Raw genomic sequence first — 24,423 nt, 5'->3', positions numbered from 1 at the left:
GTGGTTGGGGCTGACAGCTCTAAGTGACCTTAACAGGGAGTTTTATGTCAGCCAGCCTGGTAGCTTAGCAGCTACAGTCTCAAAATAGGCAGAAAATAGACAGAGAACTCTTGGTAAGATTTGCTGACCAGAACTTTGTAACTTTCTGTTGAATTGATGGATTCTCCTTTGAGTTTCTTTCCCAGAAATGGCAGAACCTCCTGCAGCCACAGGATAACTACAAAGGCTCACATCACCTGTTTGTTCAGAGAACACAAGATGAGCAATACCCCACCACGAACCATGCCCAAAGACCCACTGAGCCTGTGCACAAGGCTGAAAGAATGACCACTATCAACCCCTAGCTCATTATAATACTAAAATCTCCGCCCTGGGAGAGACTTATCCGCCATTTTTTGATCCTGGGACATGTGTACGAGCATGATTCCTTACTGTGCTTGCGTGCCCTGCGCTCCACCAAACACAGTGATGCTCACTCCCCTCCTGGATTATTCATTTCACCTGCAGAAAAATCTCCTGACACTGTTGGCTGGGGAGGTGGATTTGAGGCAGTTCATATCTCCCCCTCCCAACAGGCGGGTTCACTTAAATAAATCCTTTCTTCCTTGACAATCCTCGTTGTCTCAGTAATTGGGTTTCTGTGCAGCCAGCAACACTGAACCCCTCTGTGAGTTCATTAACACTTTCCTGGTCTGCAAAACCGGGATTGGGCTGGGATCTCGAAGGGCCCTTCCGCTCCGACACTGTCACTCTAGTAGAGGAGACATCAGCTTTTCCCAGGATGAAGTGGCGAAGGTGAGAAAGGGAAGGTGTCGGGGTTTTCAGTCCATTCAGCTTCACCGGAGGTAACCCCAGTCCAAGGATGCTTTCGTTTCCATGGCAGCCGCCCGGCTGGCGTGGTCCCCAGCGTGCCGATGAGGAATATGGGAAGAACACTGCCCTTCCCAAGATGGCGGCGGCGGTAGGGCAAAGGGCGGGGATAAGAGCTGTCAGCCTGTCCAAACCTTTCCTCTGTTTCCGCCTTTTCGTGCTAATGGCCAACTTCCGCCAATACTTGTTCTCGTTCTTGGTTCTGAGAGTCCCGGGAGCCGGGGAAGAAAGGGTTGCCTGCAGGGATTGGGACACATACCCGCGGGGAAGGCGGGACTTCCGCGTTCCACCGGAAATGATGTGATAGTCGCGGCCACCGCCAGGTGGAACGGCAGGTGGGTTCAGGTGCCAGCCTGGTCCGGACCCGGCTGTGGGACCAACGCTTCCGGTGAGCGACAGAGGCAGCTCCCAAGGGCCTGGAGACCCGTGGGGCGGGCTCTGGGATCTGAGCCTATCGCCCTGGCCTGGAGTCCCCCCCTATACCTAGTAAGAATCACCCAGCCCCGGACCCTGGAGACTCCTCTACCCCCTTCTAGAGGGGAGGGGGAGGGCCCTGCTGTCTGGGATCGAGGGTGGTGGGGGAGGGGTGGGGTTGGCATCGAGCCACTTCGGTTCCCTAAACCCTACTTTCCTTTCTCTCCCGGACCCAGTTCCCCATTCCACTACCGAGCTGGGCAGTTAGCCAGCCCACTCCAACTCTTGGAACCATGTTTGCAGACTTGGATTATGACATCGAGGAGGATAAACTGTAAGTATTTTGTTCCCCCAAGTCCTGGGAATACAGATCCCCAGGTCTTTCATTCCCCTGGACTTTCTAGTCCCACAAACTCTTGCTTTTCAGTGGAGAATCAGGTGTTGTACTGAAGCAGAAATGGGCCCTGCCCTTCCAAGGGCTCACCATCTGTAGGGGGCTGTGGATGGATTAACAGATAATTACAGTTCCGCGCCATAAGGGCGCTGATAGCATGCGATGGGGAGCGCAGAGCAGGTGGAGCAGTGCTTCTGCTGGCCTGGTCAGGGAAGGTTTCACAGAGGAGATGGCAGTTGAGCCAGGTTTTGAAGAATGAATAGGAATATCATAAACATATCTTCCTCCCCAGCATAGATAATTAGTAGGACAGATTTTCAAAGATTAGATCTGTCTACCCATTAGAATATATCCTCCCTCAGAGCAAGGACTGGGTCCAGTGCCTTTCTGTGTCCTCACACCTTAGTAAGGTGCTTAATGAACAGGTTGTTAGCAGATGTTTTCTGAATGAATACGTGAATAAAGGAGAATATTTACCATAAAACATCAATAAGTGCTAATTTATAGTGAAAACTGAGAGGTAATTGAGTAGTTGAGTAGTTGAGAGATGAGAGGTGGATAGTTTGACAGGGGAAGACTTTCTGGAGGAGGTGGCCATGGTGTTCCACATATGCCTAAGAAGGTGACAAGGGCAGAGCCTGGCTTGAATCTCAGAGGTGGAAAGAATTAAAGGGAAGAGGGACCTGTTTTTATGGAACGCCTCCTATGGCCGGGGTTGGTGTTAGTGCCTTCTGTGCACATTCTTATAAGAACTCCTCATTCCCATTTTATGGATGAGGAAATTGAGATGCAGAGAGGGTCCCATAGCTGATAAATGACAGAGCTGGAATTTGATCTCACATCTGTGTGACTGGAAGAGCTGTGTATGTTCCAGAAAGCTGTGGTTCTGCCCGAGTGAGAAGGAGAAAAGGCTGTGCAGCACGTGGAGCCTCTGGAGGGCCCATCCCCTCTAGTCATCCTTCCTCTAGGAGATTTAGCCTCATTTGCTTCTCTTTCTAGTGGAATCCCTACTGTGCCTGGGAAGGTGACCCTGCAGAAGGATTCTCAGAACCTGATCGGGATCAGCATTGGAGGAGGGGCCCAGTACTGTCCCTGCCTCTATATCGTCCAGGTATTGGGTGCTTTGGAGGCGGGGGCAAGGTCCTGAACGGGGCAGCTACCTTCCTACTTAGGCATGGCAAAGGCAGGTTCATTTCTCCACTCTGCAGACATGGCTGCTTCTCATTCTTAAGGTTTGACTCCCTCAGAAAGTCATCCTGACCTCCTGCACTGTGTAGCTCTGCCCTGTTTTCTCTGCTATTTCAGCCTCTTCTTTTCCTTCTTGGCACTTATCACCATCTGTAATCATTAGCTCATTACTTGTTTTCTGTCCATCTGCTCTACCAGACACTCTGCACTATGAGGGCAGGGCCCCAGTTTGCTTTCTCACTGCAGTCAGCACCAAGTGCAGTGCCTGGCATATATTGGACATTCAGTAAAAATGACTTTAATGAATCAACAAAACTGGCACCCTTGGCTAATAGCCCAAGTAAAGCATCTTGGGAAGACTGTGAAGTAATGATGGCCTGAATTCAAATGCAAGCTTCCTTCCTTACTAGCAAGTTGTTTAACCTCTCTGGGCTGCAATTGCATCACCTGGAAAGTGGGGATTTAAAATATATAAGCATAAGTGTCTTTGGGTTCTTGTGAAAATTCAATAAAATGACATAGCACATTGCCTGGCACTAAGAAACACTCAGTGAGTAGTAGCTGCTGTTATTTTTCTGGCAGCTGTGCATTTTCCCAGATGTTCTGCCAGGGGCAATGAACAGCTTTATGGTCCCGTGTAGAGGAGGCTGTACCGGTGATGGTCTGTCACATGTTACTCAGGAGTGGGGACAGGCCTGCTGGGAGGCCTCCTTCACTGTGTGGCTCCTCAGGTGAGGAGACCTGTCTGTAGCCTTGGAAGGACCTGTTCTAACCTTTGAGCTGAGTAGCCATTGGCAGCAGATGGGAAACTGTCGTCTCTGTGACGATCGTGCAAAGGAGTCACTTCTAGTCCTCAAAGACAGAGATTCCCAGGATCCGGTCTTGCCTCTGCTCAGGTTCTGCCTTAACAGGCAACTTGGCTTCCTCTGACCAGGAGGCCTTAGGCAGGCCTCCCCCAGGCCCGGTCTCCTTGCCATGTGCCTGCTCAGCCTCTCTGCCACCTCCTGCTCCCCACCTGTTAGAGGCCAAGGGGGGCAGGTTTGCTTAGTTGAACTGTGATTATAAAAATAATAGAATTGATTTTTTAATTCAATTTTGTTTTTATCAAAGTGTCATATAACTTGCCACTTACAAGTCAAGAACATTAAAAGGCCTCTGTCAAATAATAGTGATCCACTGCCCTACCCTTTCTTACCCCAGCCCTGATGATACCCTGCTCCTATGTTCTCTCTTCTCTGTCTTTTTTTTTTTTTTTTTCAAATTTTTTATTGTGGTAAAATATACATAACATAAAATTTACCATCTTAACCATTTTTAAATGTACAGTTTAATGGTATTAAATACATTCATAATGTCGTGCAACCATCACCACCATCCATCTCTTTTCAGTCTTGTAAAATTGAAACTCTGTCCCCATTAACACTTAACTCCCCATTCCCTCTCCCCACAGCCTCTGGCAACCCCCATTCTACTTTCTGACTCCACGAATGTGACTACTCTAAATACCTAACATAAGTAGAATCATATGGTATTTGTCCTTTTGTGACTGGTTTATTTCACTTAACATAATGTCTTCAAGTTTCATCTGTGTTGTAGCATGTGTCAGAACTTCCTTTTTAAGGCCAAGTAATATTCCATTGTATGAATATACCATGGTTTGCTTACCCAGTCATCTGTCGATGGATACTTGGATTGTTTCCACCTTTTAGCTATTGTGAATAATGCTGCTATGAAATATACAAATTTCTTTTTAAGCCCCTGCTTTCAGTTCTTCTGGTGTATACCCAAAAGTAGAATTGCTGAATCATATGGTAATTCTATTTTTTATTTTTTGAGGAACCACTATACCATTTTCCACAATGACTGCACCATTTTACATTCCCACCAGCAGTGCACAAGGGTTCCAGTTTCTCCATGTCCCTGCCAACAGTTGTTACTTTCTTGGTTTTTTGATAGTAGTCATTGTAATGGGTGTGAAGTGGTATCTCATTGTGGTTTTAATTCGAGTTTCCATAATGATTAATGATGTTGAGCATCTTTTTATGTGCTCATTGGCCGTTTGTGTATCTTCTTTGGAGAAATGTCTGTCCGAGTCCTTTGCCCATTTTTGAATTGAATTGTGTGGTTTTTTGTTATTGAGTTTTAGGAGTTCTTTATATATTCTGGATATTAATCCCCAAATATGTGATTTGAAAATATTTTCTCTCATTCTGTAGGTTGTCTTTTTACTCTATTGATAGTGTATTTTGATGCACAATTTTTTTTTTTTTTTTTGAGACAGAGTCTCACTCTGTTGCCTGGGCTAGAGTGCCGTGGTGTCAACCTAGCTCACAGCAACCTCAAACTCCTGGGCTCAAGCAATTCTTCTGCCTCAGCCTCCCGAGTAGCTGGGACTATAGGCATGCGCCACCATGCTCGGCTAATTTTTTCTATATATTTTTAGTTGTCCAGCTAATTTCTTTCTGTTTTTTAGTAGAGACGGGGGTCTCACTCTTGCTCAGACTGGTCTCGAACTCCTGAGCTCAAACGATCTGCCCACCTCAGCCTCCCAAGTGCTAGGATTACAGGTGTGAGCCACCACGCCTGGCCCTGATGCACAAATTTTTAAAAAATTTTTATGAAGTCCAGTTTGCCTATTTTTTCTTTTGTTGTTTGTGCCTTTGGTGTCATATCCAAGAAATCGCTGCCAAATCCAATGTTGTGAAACTTTTGCCCAGGCTTTCTTCTAAGGGTTTTATAGTTTTAGCTTTCACGTTTAGGTCTTTGATCCATTTTGAGTTCATTTTTGTATATGGTGCTAGGTAAGGGTCAACCTCACTCTTTTGCACGTGGAGATCCTTTCTTCCCAGCATCATTTGTTGAAAAGAATTTCCTTTCCCTATTGAATGTTCTTGGCGTGCTTGTCAAAAATCAATCATTTGACCATACATATGAGGGTTTGTTTCTGGGCTCGCTGTTCTATTCTGTTGGCCTATATGTCTGTCTGTGTGCCAGTACCACACTGTGTTGATTACTGTAGCTTTGTGGGAAGTTCTGAAATCAAGAAGTATGAGACCACTAACTTTGTTCTTCTTTTTCAAGATTGTTTTGGCTATTGGGAGGTCCCTTGAGATTCCATATGAATGGATGAGTTTTTCTATTTCTATAAAAAATGTCAGTGGGATTTTGATAGGGATTGCATTGAATCTGTGGATTGCTTTGGGTAGTATTGACATCTTAACAATATCAAAGTCTTCCAATCCATAAACGTGGAATGTATTCCCATTTATTTATATCATCTTTAATTTCTTTCAGCAATGTTTTGTAGTTTTCATTGTACAAGTCTTTCACCACCATTCTTGTGTTTTTAGGGTGATTCTGGAAGGTAAAGGAGAGAAATTTTCATCTTAATTATTTTATTTTTTCTTTGTGATGTTATGTATATATGACATACATATATATATGTGTGTATACATAAACATTATAAAGCATTCTTTCCACAGACTTTTTGTAGAAAATTTAGAAACTAAAGGTAGAGGGAAGACAACATCAGAATCACTGGTGACAATTTTGGTATCTCTCCTAGTAGTTTCTTTTTTGGATATAGTTTTGTGTTCTTGTGTCTGTCTGTGTCTGCACCTATGTAGCCTCCTTTCTGCTTGTTGTAAGTATCACCTGGGCATCTGATGTCTGGGAGACACACCCGGCCTCACCCAGCCGGTGAGTGTGGATCCCGTTGGGGGGGTCACCTTGGGAAAAAGGGCTCATAGACTTGTGGGGTTCTTGCTCAGGGCAGCCCTGGGCTGCTCTTTGGGGACCTATGTGAGGTGCAAGAATTAACAAGAAGTGCTTGGGGCTCTGAGTCAGCTCAGAACAGCATTGTTGGGAAAACCTATTAAAGAATTGACTTTGGTGGACCAGATGCTTATGTGGGTGTGTGAGGTTTGGTGGATTTGACATGAGAAAAGAAAAGCCTGATCAGATCGGGTTTACTAGCTATTGTGTCTTCCTCCCCCACCCCCAAGAATGTGGGGTCATCACCGCTGTCCCTTGCCCTTCACTGGTACCACTTAAGAGGCCAGCGGGTAGAGATGAAGAGAGAGCCAGGCATTGGTTGGGTAGAGGGATGACTGTCTCCCCCAGGTTTCACCTCAGTCCTCTGTTTCCTTCCCCCAACCGTCCTCACACATCCACAGGTGTTTGACAACACCCCGGCTGCCTTGGACGGCACAGTGGCGGCTGGCGATGAGATCACTGGTGTCAATGGCAGGTCGATCAAAGGGAAGACTAAGGTGGAGGTGGCAAAGATGATTCAGGAGGTGAAGGTAAGGGCTGCGGGGGCCCAGGGCGGCCACACCCACTTCTCAGGTGCCAGAGGCCCCCACAGCCTGGAAGTGGGGATTGGCCCTCACTGTTCCCCTCCTTGGCACATCAGGGTCAGGGTCACGCTGCAGCCTCCCTTGGTTTATCCATTGTTCATTCAGTAGATACTAATTGTGCTCTAGGACTTGTGCTGAGCCTTGGTGAGAGAATGGGCAACAAGACTGCAAGGTCCCTGTGAGCTCCCAGGGGAGGTGACAGACTCAGAACTGTGCCTCTGGGCAAGCCGGAACAGGTCCGGCTGTGTCCCCTGTGTGGGCTGGAGCTGAAGCTAAAGGCCCAGGGTGAACCTACCGGGGTCAGTAGACACCAGTCTTGTCAGCCGGCCCTGCTGGCCTGGGAGGGCTGCGAGGGAGCGAGGAGCGCCCCTTCCCCACCCCTATGGGAACTTGCAGTGTACTGGGTCCTCCTAGGCCCACAGATGCTCAGGGGCCCCTCTCCCAGGCCAGCTGATCTTCTGTCCTGTAGACCCATCACACACTGCCTGCTCCCTGCTCTCCCCCGACCCCGCTGCTCCAGGCCAGGGCCTCTCCCCACAGGGACCCTCTCTGGATGGCAGGCAGTGTCCTGGCACCCTGGAAGCAAGTGTGCAGCCTTCTTGTCATTTCCTAGAGATGTGGCAGCTGTTAACTCTTGGGAAAGTGATGCAGTGAAAGAACTAATGTGAAGGAGGCACGAAGCCATGGGATGATTTAAGTCTCAGCGGCAAGGGTCCCAGCTGTGGACTGTGGCCAAGTGTCTCAGCTCCCTCACCCCAGCCATCCACACTGCTCCGCCTCCTCCCCAGCCCTGACTTCATCCCCTGTGTCATGGGGACCTGTTCCAGCTGCTTCTCCACCCTCTCCCCTGTATCTTCCTGGCCTGCTCCTGAGTCACCCCCTCCCCCTGCCCCTCTCATTCCTTCCTGCAGGGAGGAAAGTCCCAATCCTGTAAGTTGTCCCGCCAGAGCTCCCTCTAGCTGTAGGACAAACCAGGGGCTGGGGCTGGGTCTGGGTCTCAGCTGTGTTGTATAAAGGGAAGCGACAGGGTTTGTTGAGACCTCAAACACCACTCCACGTGGTTAGGGTATCTGTCCCGGGCACGACCTGTCAGGCAGAGGAGCTGATCCTGGAAAATAGTCGCAGGATGCTCCACTCTGGCAGAGTTGGGTTGTGTGTGCCCCCCTCTCCCACATCCCCTCCCCTCCCCGCCCCTTCTCTACTCTCTGGATCCTGCTCCGCCCTTGTCCTCCCTCGTCCTCCGAGGTTTGTCTCACGCCGGCCCCTCAGGTTGCCCGTGAGGACAGGAGCGCAGCCTTGACGCTCACGTGGGAATTCCCCAGCTCCCATGTTTGGGTGCTGGGCAGGGATTAGTGTCCCAGCTGCCAGTGTCCCGAGGGAGAAAGCGATCTGCTGTGGTCGCACAGCCGACCCAGAGCCTGGGCCTGACTCCCACTGCGGTGCCCTGTCCTTGGCCGACAGCTGCTGTCTGCCCCCCACCCCCAGCACACTCCGTGTTGCATTCTGGGGGAGCGGTTCACCCCTGACTCTCACTGCGATGGCTCATTTTGGTTTCCCTTCAGGACTCAATTTTTAAATCCTGTTTTATATTTGGATAGACTCAGTCCTAAGTTCAGGGGCCTTTGGTTTGCGAGGACGAGAGTGACCCCAGTGGCCTCACGTGGTCAGGGAAGTCTTCTCGGGAGAAGCACACACCTCTGCCAGAAGCCCTGTCCCTGAGCAGTTGCTGGAATGCACTTTGTGTGACTCTCTGATTCGCACCAGCCTCCCCCGCTGGACTTGAGCCCTGTAGGGTCACACCAAAGGGCCACGTCACAGACCTCAGCCCAGCCCCTTCATCGGGCTTGGGGTTCTCATGACCCGCAGATCCCAGGGTGGACGGGCCTCACCGGGGGAAGGGGCTTGGGGTCCAGGAGACTCACAAGTCTGCCTGTGCTGCTCTTCCAGGGGGAGGTGACCATCCACTACAACAAGCTGCAGGCGGACCCCAAGCAGGGGATGTCCCTGGACATTGGTAAGCTGGGCCACAGCAGTAGTGTCGTGGGGTTCCACAAGCCCCCCAGCCCTTGTCCTCCCCTTATGACAATAGCATCGATAGTTACGTGGCTGTGGGCTGACATTTTCTGACCAAGTAGATCTGAAAGGCCTGGAAGGACCTGGGTGCTCCCCTATGGCTGTTCCCGGACCCTGTCCCTGGCTTCTCACTGCCTGTGTTTCACCTCCAACTCCACTCCCTTGGCCACCTCCTCTGGGATCTTACTGCCCTAGGGTTGTCCTTCGTGGGCCAGCCCCTCTGCTTACTGTGGCCCAGGTCCTCACCCTTGAGTCAGGGAGGGCAGCCCAGCCCTGGCCTGGTGCCTCGTGCCCCCTGCACGCCCCCTCCCCACTGGCCTCTCTGCCATCGCCCCCTAGGAAGACTCGAGGTCTGAACTGGCCCCAGGCACTGGGCAGAGGTCAGAGGCCAGCCCTTCTGCGCACGGCATGCCCTGGGGCAGCTTGCCTCCCGCTAGAGCGGCTGGGCCTTGGTTCTATGGAAACTTTAAGACTCAAGAGCTGGACAGTAGCTTCGAGTCCTCTGGACCAGCCTCACACTACAGATCAGAGCCTGAGCCCCAGAGAGGGCTCTGTGGGCCCCTGGTGAGCACACACATCTCTCAGCTCTGGAGTCCAGCGACCCTTTTCCTACATCCTGGGCCAGAGCCGCCACCTTGGGGTTTCTAAGGAAAGAGCCTAAAGGCAGACTGACTCTGTCCTGGGGGTTCTTTCCCTAAAACCCTTTGGTTCCAACCCAGGTCCCTTTCCAAGGACTAAGCTGGTCGTGTGCACTCACTGAGACTGGGCTCTGAGGCCCGTGGTCATTGATGGTGTCCATCACTTTGACATAACCAGCCCAGGCACCAACCCTCCCCCTCCCTGCTCCTGCAGGACACCCCGGGTCCTGATGTGGTGGGCGGGGGGGGCTCTCCCTGGACGCCTGGCAGCCTGTGTCGAGCCTGGGCAGCGCCGGGCCCTCGGCGCTACCACTAGCCGGTGTCGTGCACCAGGCTCTTGCTCAGGCATTTCGGTCTCTTTTCGGGCTCCCAACACCTCTGTGGAGTAGGGGTGAATGGGGCAGGGCCAGCCTCCTCTCCACTGGGACACCCCCGCTTCAGAGCCACCCCCAGCACCAAACCCCAGTTCTGCCCCTTCTGCCCCCTGCTGGCGCTGCCTGTGTGTCCTGATGAGGCTCGGGCACGGGTGGCCTGGGGGCCGCTACAAACTCTCCTTTCTCACCCGGCCCCAGTGTTGAAGAAGGTCAAACACCGGCTGGTGGAGAACATGAGTTCAGGGACCGCAGATGCCCTGGGCCTGAGCCGGGCCATCCTGTGCAACGGTGAGTCCCCTCGTCCCACCCACCTCTGGCCCTGGGGACTCGAGCCCACGCTTGAGGGGGAGGGGCACCACGGCTGCCCACCACGCAGGTGTGCGTCCCACTGGCTTGGCCCTGGCCTCTGCCTGTGGGGCCAAGTCACCATCTCTGTGCGTCCCTGAAGTCCTCTCTAGCTCCCAGAGAGTGCCCACAGCTGTCCGCTGGGCCGTCCTTACAGTCAGTGTCCCCCAGGTCACAGATGAGGAAGCAGACTCAGAGTGGGGGGGTGCCTCCTTCTAGCTCCCTCTCAGAGCCGGGCCTCAGCCGCCTGCCCGGGTTGTGCCCATGCCAGCCTTCACTGCCCACCTCGCTCGCCTCTCTCCAGGAGGTGGCGCTGCTGCCCTTGTCTCCGCGGGGCCTGCCCAGGGTTCTGGAGGTGGCTGCCCAGGCGCGGGTTGGGGGGGCACATAAACGCACACTTACACACACTGTCACACATGCGCGCACAGCCCAGCATGCGTTCTCTCCCTGGGGTGGCCAATAAAACACTCAGTCCTGCTCCCGTCGCCCGCCTGAGTTTATAAATAGCAGCAGCTCCGCAGTGTGCGTGGGGGGTGGATATAAATACCTATAGAAATTGTAGGCTCAGCTGGGCACGCTGGGTGCTATTGGCTAGGGACGTGGGGGTGGAGTCTGAGCCTGTTCCAAATGGTGCACAAAAGTGGTGGCTGCTATTTTCAGCCTCTTGGTGCCTATAAATCCTTGTTACTGTAGTTACCAGTCGTTGAGATGAAATTAGAACTGGTTGTTGTGTTTTTCCCCCTAAACCTTGCAATTTCCCCAGCCTTAAATAGGGTTTCTAAAATTGAAGCTGTCATGATGTCCCATGACCCAGCTAAAAACAACAGCACGACGCTTACGTGGCTCCTTTCCTGGAGGCTGGCTGGGTGCTGAGGTGCCAGAGAGGCAGGGCCTGGAGGCCACCGGGTGGCCAGAGCCTCCAGAGGCCTCCGAGGTGCTCCCTTGCCCCATAGCCCACCGCAGCCACCTTCCCTGCCCAGAGAAAGGCGCAGGCCCAGCCTCTGCTGCTGGCCTCTTGTCCTGCTCAAAATCCCCTGCCCAAGTCAGCCAGGAGACTAGGGCAGGGAGCACCCCGGCTTGGACAGTCCCTGCGGTGTGACTTGGGCAAGTGGCTTTACCTCTCTGTCCCTTTGTTTTCTCTGTAAAATGGGGAGAGTAGTCCCTGCCTCAAAGGCTCAGATTGAAGGACTAAGATGTGTCCAGGGAGCCTCCAGCAGGTCTGGCGCCAGCGCAGTAACTCAGTAAGTCGCTGCTGCTGGTGCTGTTAAAGCCCAGGCCCTGATCTGGGGGGCCCTTGCTCTCCAGTTGTCCCTAGTGGGGAGGTGTGTATGTACCACACCTTCACGGGGTGGCGTTCTGTACAGAGTCGGCAGCAGCCTGGGGGGGAGAGCTCAGCGTCAGCTCATCACCGCCCTGGCCCTTAGCCTGTCCCCATCGCGCCCTGCCCCGCCCCCATCTGGAATGCCTGAGCCATCTCTGGTGATCAGTCTCCTCCCGTTAGCAGCAGCCCTACCTCACCCCTGAAGCCCTTACTGTCACACTGCTGGTCATGGCCCGGCCACTGGTCTGTCCTCTGCTAGACTTCGAGCCTAGAGGGCAGGACTTGGATCTCACTCGCCATAGTCATGCCTTGGGCCTAACGCTGTGGCTAGTACACAGTAGGCACTTAATAAATGCCAGTTCAGCCAATGAGTATGATCACCAAGGCCTTCCCCCAGTGTGAACCCTTCTTCAGAACCTTCTGGAACTTCTTCCCTCCCCAAATCGTGTTCTTCTTGCTGAGCTGTCCATGTGCTTCTCCTGAGTAGCGGCCGCCTCTGGTCTGCGGTAAAGTTGGGCTGACCCGCCCTCTCCTGCTGGCCTCCGCTGCCTTCCTCCGTGGCTGTGGGGAGGTGAGGTTAGAGGTGCGGGACCCTCGACTGCTGGGCAAAGGCCTTCCGCTGGCCGTGGGGAGCCACCCGCAGGTTTGGCCGTGGGGAGGGCCCAACCATTTACAAACGCCTCTGAAGCCAGCCGACCTGAGATGCCAAACCCCTTCCATCCCTGTCCTGATCCTGGTTCTCTGGGGCTGCCTCTCCCTAAGCCTCCCTCGGCTCCCTCTTCCTCCTCCACGGCTCACTGAGACCCCTGACTCCCTCCCTCTCTCTCTGGATCCCCACAGATGGGCTGGTGAAGAGGCTGGAGGAGCTGGAGCGGACCGCCGAGCTGTACAAAGGTGGGGTGGCCTAGTCCCAGCACTGGCTCTGCCTGGGCAGCCCTGCTGTCAGCAGAGTGGCAGTGGGGACACTGGCCTGGGAATTCTAGCATCATGGCCCTTAAGAATTCTTAAGAAGACATGGTTTTTTCTGAATTTAAAAATAATTCATACTAGGAACACTTATTCTATTTTATGGAATGAAGTGTTGCCCAATTCTAGAATCACAAATAAAGCCGATTGAGATCTTTAAACTTAAGAAAAATCGTACCCATAAAAATTCTAATAATAGCATGTGGAGACATAGTGAGAGCCCCAGGATCCGTGCTTGCCCTGGTGGCACCCACGGAGGCCTTGCCCCCTGTGTGCTGCAGGGTCTTGACTCCCGGCTCCTATCCGATGGGGCCCCTCACCTTCACCCCTGGGCCCCAGTGGGGCTGTGGGAAAAGTCAGCGGACCAGGACCCAGTGGGTTGGTGGCTGTTCCCTGGGCCAGTGTGGTCCCTGCCATGTGTCCCCATCCCCCATCACTTGGGTCTCTCCCACAGGGATGATGGAACACACCAAGAGCCTCCTACGGGCCTTTTATGAGCTGTCGCAGACCCACCGGGGTAATGGCATCCCCCATACCTGCTGTGTGACCCTGTGCCTCTCTGGGCTCAGTACCCCCTGTCTGATAACCCGTTCCTCCCTGGGCGCCTTCTCACACCCATGCAGAGGGGGTCAGACCCATGGCATCTGGCCTTGGGCCGGCCTTGTGCTGGGCGTGGTCCTAGATGCTGGGGTGTAGCCATGGTGGGCCAGTGGGAGCATCTAGGTCAGCTGGCCTTTGAGGCCACAATAATGGGGTGTCCGGGCCTGTCCTGCCTCCTTGCACTGCCACTGACGGTGCATGAGACCCTTCCTAATACACGGTCATGTTTCCTACAACTCCTGTAGCTGGGCGGGACAGAGGGAAGGGTCACACGGTTCCTTCGGTGCTCCCCTGTGCAGACCTTGGCCTCCAGCCTGCCAGGCCCCCTGCCCTGCGTCTCCCCAACAAATCCCTGGCTTCTCCATTAGGGGGTCAAGTAGGGGCAGCCTCCAAGGCAAACTTGTCATGCAGCCTTTGGGGACGTGTTCTCCGTGATTGGGGTGCGGGAGCCCCAGCCAGCGGCCAGCGAGGCTTTCGTGAAGTTTGCCGACGCCCACCGCAGCATTGAGAAGTTCGGCATTCGGCTCCTGAAAACCATCAAGCCGGTAGGTCCTGTGGAGCACGTGTGTGTCTAGCGCGTGAGGGTAGAGAGGGGACACGTGGCCTGCAGAAAGGGTCCTATTGGAGTCAGAACGCCTGGGTGGAGGCTCTGGCTTGGTCACCTACACAGCTGACCGTGGGTAAGTCGCTGTGCCTCCTTGGGCCTCAGCATTGACCTCTAGGCTGGTTCCTGGCCCTGGCTCTGCCACTGAGCGACAGCTTGCTCTTGGCCTGGCCTTAGTCTTCTTCTCCTTGGAATGGACAAGGCCACGGGGAGCACCCTCCGACTCTGACAGTCCGAGTCCACTAGAAGGGGTGATGCATCAGTGCCATTCTTTGTCACCCTGGCACTGCTGCCCGTGACATCCACCCACCCTCCCCGTCAGATGCTGACGGATCTGAACACGTACCTCAACAAAGCCATCCCGGACACTCGCCTCACCATCAAGAAGTACCTGGACGTGAAGTTCGAGTACCTGGTGAGTAGTCCCCAGGCGTCAGGCCCTCTGGGGAGAGCCCGCTCGAGATGTGCCCCCCTCCTGTCACCCACACCGTGGCAGGCAGGACTGGGCCAGAACGTCTGTCATGTGTGATGAAGGATGTGGGACCGGGGGCCTGCGGAGGTGCAGCCTGGGCCCTTCCCTGACTGCACTTGGAATGGGCAAGCTCTCCTTCCATCACTCTGACCCCTTGGGATTTTTTGTCACCTTTAACAATTGGTTAGACTAGGTCAGTGGTTGTAAAGTGGGTGTCAGTGTGTGTTAACAAAATTTACATTTAAATAATAATTCTATGGTCAGAGGATTTGAGAAAAACCCCATTAAGCAAGTCAGGGTTCCTTTGCTGCAGGCCTTCTCAGAGCCTTTGAGAGAGCCATGTGCAGTCCGAGTGTTCAAGGGTCTTCCTAAACTTCTTTGACCATGGATCCCTTTTTTCTCGGAGCATCTCTTGGGACTTGAATTTGGTAACCCCTGGGCCTCCCTGAGCACGTGTGCCAGCCTCTCCCAATGTGCCCCAGCTTATCCCAGCTCGGGGGCTGCGGGACCAGGAGGCCTGGCCTGGCTGCCCTGCTCTGGGTGCGCCCAGCTTCCTGGGGTGGCCTGGAGGAACCACATGGGGGGAGCTAGGGACACTGGAGTGGACTGGCCATGCTGACAGCTTCACCTGTCCCCCAGTCGTACTGCCTGAAGGTGAAAGAGATGGACGACGAGGAGTACAGCTGCATCGTGAGTGTCGAGGGGGGGCACACACCTTCCCACCCCTGCCTCGCAGAGCCCCCGAATGTCCTGGGTCTGCCAGGGACAGCAGGTGGGTCAGGCCAACTGGGAGAGACCTGGGGGTTTAGTCAGACTCTCGTTCCTGGAGATTTGGGGCTACTCACCCCCACCCCAGTCCCTCTGGGCCTCGGGTGCTAGTGGCTTGCGTGGGCTCACCGCCCCCCCTCCGTGCCCGCTCCTGGCCGCGGCCCCCTGCAGTTAGTAAGGCTCTTACAGGGAAAAGCTGACTTTCTTTACTTCTAAGAGGCATTTTTTATTTTTTAAATTTTTAATATTTTTGCTGGCAGGATCCGTCTTGTGGCCAATGTCCATTTATGTAATGTGGCAAAGGTTTGGGATTTTTGTTGTTTTTTTCCAAGCTCCAAAACTATTATTACTAAGTGCTGCTAACGATTGCTGGCATCTTGGAAATCAAAGCAGCAAGGTGGCTTTAGAAAATGCAGTGCAGCGCAGGGCTGTGAGCAGGGGGAGGGGGTTAGCGCCACAGCCTTCCTGCCCCTGCCCCTGTCTGTCCCTGAGCAGGCCCCCCTGTTCCGCCCAGGGTCCCTAATGGGCTCCCCCTGCCCCAGGCCCTAGGGGAGCCCCTGTACCGAGTGAGCACAGGCAACTATGAGTACCGCCTGATCCTGCGCTGCCGCCAGGAGGCCCGCGCCCGCTTCTCGCAGATGCGCAAGGACGTGCTGGAGAAGATGGAGCTGCTGGATCAGAAGCACGGTGAGCGCCGAGGGTGGGCGTCGGGGACCTGAGGGCCACGAACTACCTTAGTTCTTATGTGGCCCTCGGTATGGGGGGATACCATCTTTTCCTGTTTCAGAGATGGGGAAACTGAGACCCAGAGAGGTAGAGAACCCACCTGAGGTCCCAGGGCCAGGTCAGACGCAGGATGTAAAGCCTAGCAGGAGCCCACCCACCTCCCCATGGCCCGGCCTGGATGGGGCTGGCCCTGTGCTCTGGGCTCCATGGGGTGTGGTCCCTACCCACGCGCCCTACGGCCTCCTCCATTCCCTGAACTGGGAGCCAGGAGGCCCGGGTTCTCCCGGAGTGGACAGTCCTTGCCTCTGCCCTTCCCAGGGCATGAGGGGTCAGTGAGGTGCCAAGTGGGAAGCCCAGTGGGGAGAAGGTGGGCCAGGTGGGCTCAGAGGGTCTCCTCCGCAAGGCAGGCAGCCACAGCCCATTGGTGCCTGTCCCCTGCCCTCCCGCTCCAGTCCAGGACATCGTGTTCCAGCTGCAGCGCTTCGTGTCCACCATGTCCAAGTACTACAATGACTGCTACGCGGTGCTGCGGGATGCTGACGTCTTCCCCATCGAGGTGGACCTGGCGCACACCACCCTGGCCTACGGCCCTAGTCAGGACGAGTACATGGACGGGGAGGACGAGGAAGAGGAAGACGAGGAGGACACAGCAGCTGGAGAGCCGTCCAGGGATGCACGAGGGGCTGCTGGGCCCTTGGACAAGGGTGGAAGCTGGTGTGACTCCTGAGTGCCCCCATGGGGTGTGGCTCTGGGGGGTAGGGTGAGCGGGAGGCTGCGCATGGGAGTGGGGGCGGGGCCGCCGCACAACAGCAACAGGGTGGCGCATAAAGGCCTGCTGGCTTGGGGCCCCTGCCTCCCTGCTCCTCTGTCCTCGCACAGCTAAGCTGGGCTCCTGCCCAGGAAAGGGACCCACCCCCACCCCAGCCAGAGGGAAAGCCTGGTCTGTGGACCTGCCTTAGGAAGGGGAGAGAGGGCAGACAGGAAGAGGGGTTGGAGGTGGCAGAAAGTCCAGGACTTGTTCCTTGTGGGCACTTTCACGGCCCCGCCCCCGGAGCTGCCAGGGTGGACAGCTGAGGTTGGCGCCACCCTCGCCTTGTCCCAGACTGGCCCGCCCAGCCCACACTCACACCTTGGCGGCCTTTATTTATTCTGTTCCCCAGCCCAGCCACTTCTCCGGCAGAGGGCTGGGCACTGGGCCTGTATCAAATAAACACAAACCCAACTGAGCAGTCTGCGCAGCGGCCTCACCCCCGCGCCTGCCTGCCTGGTCACGAGGTCGGGGTGGTATCTACTGACAGTTCCCTTTCTGTACGTCATTTATTCCTCACCGCTGCCCTGCGAGATCAGCACTGTTGTCCGCACTACAGCTGGGGACACGGGGCTCAGAGAAATATCTTGCTTAAGGCCACACCACATATGGGGACACAGTGGGATCTGAACTCCACCCTGCCAGGTCCCGAAGGCTGGCCTTTGCCACCTGCCTCCCAGGCCTCCTGCTTCCTGGGGCGTTTGTAGCCTCCCTCATCTTTGACTGCGGGGGTGACAGTGGTAAGGGAAGTGTTAACTCCAGGTGCACCAGGACACCTGAGTTTATCCTCTAGAGGGAGAGGGGCTCTCTTAGGAAGGTGAGGGGACGCAGATGCCTCACTGAAGGCAGCAGGGCCAGTGCTGTCACTGAGCACCTGGCCCCCACACACTCCCCGGCACGCCACGGGGTGGAGTCCAGTACTCAGCCTCCAGTGTGCAAAGGAGATGGAAGCGACACCAGGCCAGGTTTCAACCCCACCCTGCCTGGGGACCTGTGCTCTTTGTCACAGGCAGGCCCCCTGCCACTGAGCACCTCCCAGCCTGGAGCCCTACTTGCTACAACCCTGCCTCCCCTCCGCGGGAAGATGCAGAGAGCAAACGGGGCTGAAGCCAAGCGCTGTGCCCTCCCAGCCTGTCTCTAGACTGGGGACGCTGCCCCCACCCTGCATGTGTGTGACACTTCCGCACCCAATGCCGCCCAACTCAAGGGGGCCCTGGGGAGAAACTTCTAACTCCCTCCCAGCCCACCCTAATTCAGGTGGCAGCCGCGGCCCGGGCGGAGGTGCAGGAACAGAAGCTTCTGTCTTTGAGCGCAGCTTTATCAAGTCTAGTCTCCTGCAGATCCACGGCAGCCTCGCTGACCCGGCCGGGGCCTGGCAGGGCCGCCAGGCAGGTGAGGAGGGCAGCTCCTCGACACCTGGGGAACCCACTGGAGCCCAGACGTGGTTCCCAGGAGTGACCACCTCAGACCAGCCTCCCAGTGTGCCAGGCCCTCTGAGACAGGAATTCACATTCCCAAGTCACAGGGCCACCCCAGTGCACTGGAGCTACACAGACTCGGGGGCCGGCCTTGGCTCTGCCTCCACCTCTGGTTCTGGGGACCCGACCCTGGGGCTCAGCACCTCCAGGGCCTCCAGGCTGCCAGGTTCCTTGGGGGCGGGCAGGGGCTCAGGGTCCCCTTGGGCCTCGGCTTCCTCGGTGTCACTGGCCTCACCCTCGGTGCCTGGGCCTGACAGGGTGTCCTTAGAGCGGCGCAGGCAACAGTTGGTGGCAACAGCCATGAAGATCCCAGCCAGGGCCACCTCAGAGCCAGCCAGGTAGAAGATGATCTCGTAGTTCTTCAGAGCGTCCACTAGGCGGCCTGTTGGGAGGGGTGGGGGGTAAGGGCCTGCTGGGCTCCTCCGCCTCCCTACACCCCCAGATAAAGGGTGGCACTGCCCTGTGGGGCTCACGGGACACACACACACACACACACACACACACACACACACACACACCACACCACACCACACACACACACACACACACACACACACACACACACACGGTCTTTATTCATGCTCTACAGATGCAAAACCTCACACTGGTTCTGCCACGTGAAACCTTAAAAATGTCACTTGCCCTCCCTGGACCTCAACTTCCTAAGTGACGTGGGGCTTCTGGTTAGGCACCCCCTCCACCCCCTGATTGAAGCCCCACAGTGTGCTGCGACTAGCTTGGCAGAGGGGATCTGATGTGGGAGTGGGGAGGGACATTGGCCTTAGCTCTGCCCTCCTGGGGCCACCAATTCTTGCCCTTGCCATGTAAACCCCCAGGGCCTCAGGGTCTGGCTCAGTCCTCCCGCCCACCTTCACCCACACCCCTGGCCTCCTGCCCCTTCCAGGGGCCCACGAGCACCCCGGAATTAGCATCAGCACGGGCTGGGAGGCAGGGCTTGGGGTCAGCACCTCCTATTCCCTTCTCTGTATTTTCGGAGGTTTCTATCATATGCACATACTACTTTCATCCTCAGGGAAATTTTTAGTTGGAAATGTTTTCCCCCCAAATGTGGTTCCTCCATGGGTTCCACCCTCCCTTTGGGGCATTCTCACCCCAGGTGCCTTCTCTGCCCATTAGATCACCCAGGGTCACACCAGAAATGGAAGACGGGCCCCTGGACTTCTGGGTGGGTTGGTTTTGTGGCTTCTGGTGGTGGCTTTGAGGGCCATCCACACACTGCCACAGGGGCTTTGCCATTCTCACTGGGTCAGGTGAGGTGACGCTTGATGAGGGCACTCGGCTGGCCCACCCCTGGAGGAAGGATGGGCAGCTTACCCCACCCCAGGTGCCGCCCCCGCCTGGCAAAGGTGGCCTCCCCGCCATCCCCCCATCCCACGGCCTGACCACAGCCCTCTCCTGCTCAAAGGCAGGCTCCCTGCTGTTTCAGGGTAACCCAGCAACCCCGGGAAGAGCCTGATGCCCACCACCCCCACCATTCCAACCTTACTTCCGGCCTCATTTGCCTAAGGACACCGGCCCCAAGCAACCCCCAGGGCTGTTCATGCTGTGCCCTCACCTGTGGGGCTCTGCCAAGGAGCACTCCCTGACCACCCTCATGATGGCCGTTTCCTAAGGGTGACTGTGGTGGTGACTCTGCTCCTGCCCCCAGGTCTGGTTCCCCAAAGACAGTGTCCCTATCCTAGTGACCCCTAGGGGCTGGGGACACTAAAGCATTCAGATACCATGTTTCAAAGGTGTGAGCATTTAGCATCAGCCACACCCAGGCTCTAATTCAGGTACTGCCACTGTGCTAAACCTTTGTGCCTCAGTTTCCTCATCTGTAAAATGAGGATAAGCACCTGCACTTCCCAAGGCCTTTGTGCCAATTGCGTGAGATGGCTGACTGGGCCAGCTGTCAGTGTTGGCTGGTTTCTTCCTGGCACCTTCCCTTGCTTCTCTGAGCCCACCCAGAGCTGGTGGTCCCAGCTTGGGGGAGAGGCTAATTGGCCATGGAGGGGAGCCCACCCACCAGGCTGTCTGTCGATGAGTCCCTTCCCCCCATCCCTGGAAGTTCCATCTGGGACAGGAAGGGGGCTTCCCTTAGAGTAAGGGGCACTAGGGCTCGCCACCCCTCCTCCTGCGAAGCGCACCGGCGGAGGGCGGTCCGATGAGCACGGCCACGGCCTCCACGAGCAGCACCAGGCCCAGCGCGCTGGGGAAGCGGGGCGCACCCACGGTCGCCATGAGCACCTCGAACTGCAGCGCGCCCACCATGCCGTAGGAGAGGCCGAAGGCGATGCAGAAGGCGACGAGGGCGCCGTAGGAGCGCGCGCGCGCACTGCTCAGGTCCGTGAGCCCGTTGGCCAGCAGGGCCAGGCTGAAGAGATAGGGCACCCGCGGTCGCAGGCGCGCCAGGCCCGCCAGGGCGCCGCACGCTGGTCGCGCCACGATGTCTACGAAGCCCACGATGGATAACAGGAAGGCGGCGTCGGCGTCAGGCACGCCCGCGTCCTTGGCGTAGTTCACCAGCAGGATGGCGGGCACGAAGAGCCCGAGCGCCATCAGGAACTTGGTGACCGCGTACACCACGAAGGCGCGGTCGGCACACACGGCCACGTCCAGCAGCCGCCGGCGGGTGCGGCCGCCAGGGGGCGCCTCGCGCACGCGCAGCCCCTCGCCCTCCGCCTCCGCGTCCGCCTCTCCCGCGGAGTCCCCCGCCAGGTCCCGGGCGCCGGCCCCGCGCGGCGGTGGCCCCGGCCCGGGCGGCGGTCGCATGACGGCTCCGCACGCGCAGCAGTGCAGCAGGAGCCCGCCGAGCAGCAGGAAGCCGCCGCGCCAGCCGAAGTGCTCGAGCAGCTGCTGGCCGAGAGGCGACAGCACCGACAGGAACACGGGGCTGCCCGCCGCCGCCAGCCCGTTGGCCAGAGGCCGCCGCCGCTCGAAGTACAGCCCCAGCATGATGAGCGACGGCTGGAAGTTGAGGGCCAGGCCCAGGCCTGCGGGCGAGGCGGCGCTGGAGGCGGCGCGGCGCGGGGCTCCGGGACGACCCTCCCAGCCCCGGGCAGGAGGGAGGGGCCGCGCCCGGCGGGGCGGGCAGACCGGGAACCGAGCCAGGGAGTTTGAGGACGGCCCCTCGTGGGGAAACTGAGAACAGGTCTTGCGGCCAGGACTCCCGAACACCGCCCCCACCGCCGCGGGGGAGAGCAATGGGCGCCCTCACCTGTGAGCACCCCAGCCGTCAGGTATACCTCCAGGAGGCGCGTAGCGAAGGAAGCTAGGACCATGCCGGCCGAAGCCAGCAGCCCACCCGCCAGCATCACGGGGCGGCAGCCAAAGCGGGTCACGAGGATGCTGGACACGGGGCCTGTGGGCAGGGCAGGGTCACCACCCGGTTTGGGCCAATCTCTCCAGTGGACATGCCCCAGATTTTGCACCTCCCAGCCCTAGAAGACGGTCTCCGAGGGGTAATGTCATTCCCGGCTCAGGGACCAGAGAGGGCAGTGTCTGGGCAAGATCACACAGCTCGGGTGGGACAGATCAAGGAGACAGCGCCTTGTCGAGGAGGAGGGACGTTTCCTAGCCTAGAGCACCATCCCCCATGCCCACTCCTGAGAACCTGGACCCCAAGCAGGAGGCTTCCACTCCCCCCTCCCCCGCACGGCCTGGACTCCCCGCATCGTTCCTCCCCAGGCCCTCCCCCCACTGCTCCCAGGGTGAGATCCAGCTCGTCCTCCACCCCCACAGGCGGTTAGGGCTGCCTGCCGGGAGGGGGGTTGCTTCTTTAGATCTCACTGTCCCCACCTGTAAAATAGGCGGGTGTGGATCTGTTGGCGGGACTGGTGGGGCCCTGCGCACTGGCCACCCTTGCATGACAGCCACCTGCGCTGAGCTCCGCGTCTGGCCGAGGTCCCCTTCCTGCCCTCTCCTCCCCTCTTTCTGGTGCCAGGGTTTCCACCGGAAGGAGGGGTTTCCGTGCCCGCTGATGGCCTGGGGCATGCTCAGGGGGTCGGGTGTCGACTAGTTCGGGATCTCGAGGGCCGGGCGGGGGCGCTGACCCGTGCCGTAGAGCATGGCCAGCATGATGGAGGACACCCAGGCCGTGTCGCTGTAGCCGGCGCCGAAGTCGCGCATGAGCGCGCGGAAGAAGACGCTCACGGCCTTGGGGAAGCCGTAGGCGAAGCCGGTGACCACGAAGCAGGCGCCCAGCACCGCCCAGCCCCAGCCGCCGTCTGGGGGGCCCACGCCCCGTCGAGGGCCGCCAGCGCCCATCGCCACTCTCTGCGGGAGGGGGTGGGTGACAAGAGAGAGCCTCTGGGTCTGTAACCCAGAGGAGGGGGATGGAGACCCGCGTGGGGAAACTGAGGCATGGACTACCCACGGGAGCCCAGCTCAGGTCATGGAGCCAGAAGGGGAAACTGAGGCGGGGACCTCACCCAAAGTCTCCCTGTGCGGTGAAAGATGAGGGAAGGATAATGGTGGGTCCCACCTGAGACTTGACTTCCTGAAGGCTCCCTCTGGAGGGCATTTCTCACCTGTCAGGACCTAGCGGTGGCGGAAAGGGTGCAGGCAGGTGGAGAGCTGGCGGCCAGATTGTGCTGGGAGGTGTGCCTCAGGACGCCAATGTCCCCCTGCATGCGTGAGGGTCTTGGGACAAATGGAGCAAACCCCAGGGGGACGGATGCCAGCTGCAAAAGGGCCTGTGTGAGGGGGGTTTTCCTCTTTGGCTTTGCAATATGTTCCTAATTTTTCTCAATGATTGGGAACAACTGTCGTCATCAGAACATTAAGGTGGGGGAACCACTTTCGACAGAACATTAGCAGGGGAGCTGAGTTCCAGGTCATCCCAGCTCAGCCATGGATTTGCTCCATAACTTGGGCAGGTCCCCTCGCCTGGCTGAGCCTCAGTTTCCTCACCTGTAAGATGGGTGATTGGGCACCCCCAGGCCAACTGGGAATCTTGTGGGGAGAGGCTGGGGCTCTGGCTCCTGCTAGACAGGTGGGGACCTTAGGGGGTACTGGGAGAGAGAACTTCGGCCCGCCAACCCCCTAGCAGCCCCCCAACCCCTCCATACACAGAGAACGGCTCCAAAGTCTCACTCCCGGAGCTCCCCCCGGGGGTTCTCTCAGCAGCCCCGTGTACCTCAGAGCCAGCATGGACCAGCCCAGAGCTGGGGCAGGAACCCAGGGCTCCGGACACAGCCTCCTTCCCTCCCACGGCCCTGAGCTCCTGGGGTCTCCCTCCTGGCACTGTGCACTACCGAGACCCCCCTCCCCAGTGGTGTCTGGGGCTCTGCCCCTCCCCTACTGGGACCAGATTCTGGCTTTTCCTGCCTGTTGGCCTCTCCTCACAGCTGCAGCCACTTGAGGATGCAGACGAGAGCATGCTGCCCCCGGCAGCCTTCACCCCCCCACTGACCTGAACCTGCCTCGTGGGTCTGGGTTCCCGGCCTCACGTCTCCCCAGGCTTGCAGGGAGGGGCCGCCAGGGCAGCCCCCCGGGAAGCTTACCCTGATGGGGGCTCCGTCTCCAGCTTCCCACCAGCCTCTGGATCAGCCACCTGCCCGACTCCCGCCTGATGCTCCCCCTCTGGGGCCTGGGGCTTAGAGTGTTTCCCCTCCCCCACCCCACCCAGATAAGAGGCTTTGCTTAGGAGGGGAGAAGAAACAGGGAGGACAGGGCCAGGCCCGGCCTCTGCAGTGGGGCTCCCGTCCAGTCTAGGGATAGGACAGCCCTCCACCTCCTGGAGCCCCAGGCGAGGACCCGCAGAGCCCTCCCCAGGGAGGTCCTAGTCTGGTGCTGGGGGCGCAGCCCTGCCCTGGAGAGACCCCACCAGCCCTAATCACCACATTCCAGGAGGGGCTCAGTGGTTGTCCCCTGGATAAGGCTAATCCAGGCCTGAGAGTCTGGGAATGTGGGGTCAGAGGGGCCAGAACAAAGGGTGCTGTGTCCCAGGCCACCTACGGGTAATTTGCGGGTGGTCCTGGCCCTCGGCCACAGCCACCCCTCCCCCCCACTTGGAGTAGCCA

At 57.2% G+C, this 24,423-nt stretch overlaps 2 protein-coding genes across 5 annotated transcripts; one reads left to right on the top strand and one right to left on the bottom strand.

Annotated features, from left to right (window-relative positions):
- The first annotated feature begins 949 nt into the window (after positions 1-949).
- On the top strand, positions 950-17,334 carry PICK1 (protein interacting with PRKCA 1). Of its 3 annotated transcripts, none has more exons than XM_045552895.1 (13): positions 950-1,205; positions 1,521-1,618; positions 2,678-2,789; positions 7,042-7,170; positions 9,172-9,238; positions 10,508-10,597; positions 12,816-12,869; positions 13,396-13,458; positions 13,953-14,086; positions 14,468-14,560; positions 15,257-15,307; positions 15,928-16,072; positions 16,564-17,334. In XM_045552895.1, the coding sequence occupies exons 2-13, from the start codon at positions 1,578-1,580 to the stop codon at positions 16,836-16,838; spliced, it is 1,254 nt and encodes a 417-aa protein (XP_045408851.1). In that variant the 5' UTR covers positions 950-1,205; positions 1,521-1,577; the 3' UTR covers positions 16,839-17,334. The 3 variants fall into 3 exon arrangements, with proteins under 3 accessions (XP_045408851.1, XP_045408849.1, XP_045408850.1); XM_045552893.1 differs by having other exon boundaries at positions 1,144-1,356; XM_045552894.1 differs by having other exon boundaries at positions 1,151-1,258.
- Positions 17,335-18,219: 885 nt separating this feature from the next.
- SLC16A8 (solute carrier family 16 member 8) lies at positions 18,220-22,669 on the bottom strand. 2 transcript variants are annotated; one of them, XM_045552890.1, is made up of 4 exons: positions 22,453-22,669; positions 21,618-21,761; positions 20,548-21,393; positions 18,220-18,779 (listed from the first exon to the last, which is right to left on the bottom strand). In XM_045552890.1, the coding sequence occupies exons 1-4, from the start codon at positions 22,664-22,666 to the stop codon at positions 18,466-18,468; spliced, it is 1,518 nt and encodes a 505-aa protein (XP_045408846.1). In that variant the 5' UTR covers positions 22,667-22,669; the 3' UTR covers positions 18,220-18,465. The 2 variants fall into 2 exon arrangements, with proteins under 2 accessions (XP_045408846.1, XP_045408847.1); XM_045552891.1 differs by lacking the exons at positions 20,548-21,393; positions 22,453-22,669 and having other exon boundaries at positions 18,466-18,779; positions 21,618-21,672.
- Between the last annotated feature and the right edge of the window lie 1,754 nt (positions 22,670-24,423).

This window comes from Lemur catta, chromosome 6, assembly GCF_020740605.2.
Source record: "Lemur catta isolate mLemCat1 chromosome 6, mLemCat1.pri, whole genome shotgun sequence".
Taxonomy (NCBI): Eukaryota; Metazoa; Chordata; class Mammalia; order Primates; family Lemuridae; genus Lemur; species Lemur catta.
The sequence above is the reverse complement of the archived record's forward strand: the minus strand, read 5'-3'. Positions and strand labels throughout refer to the sequence as shown.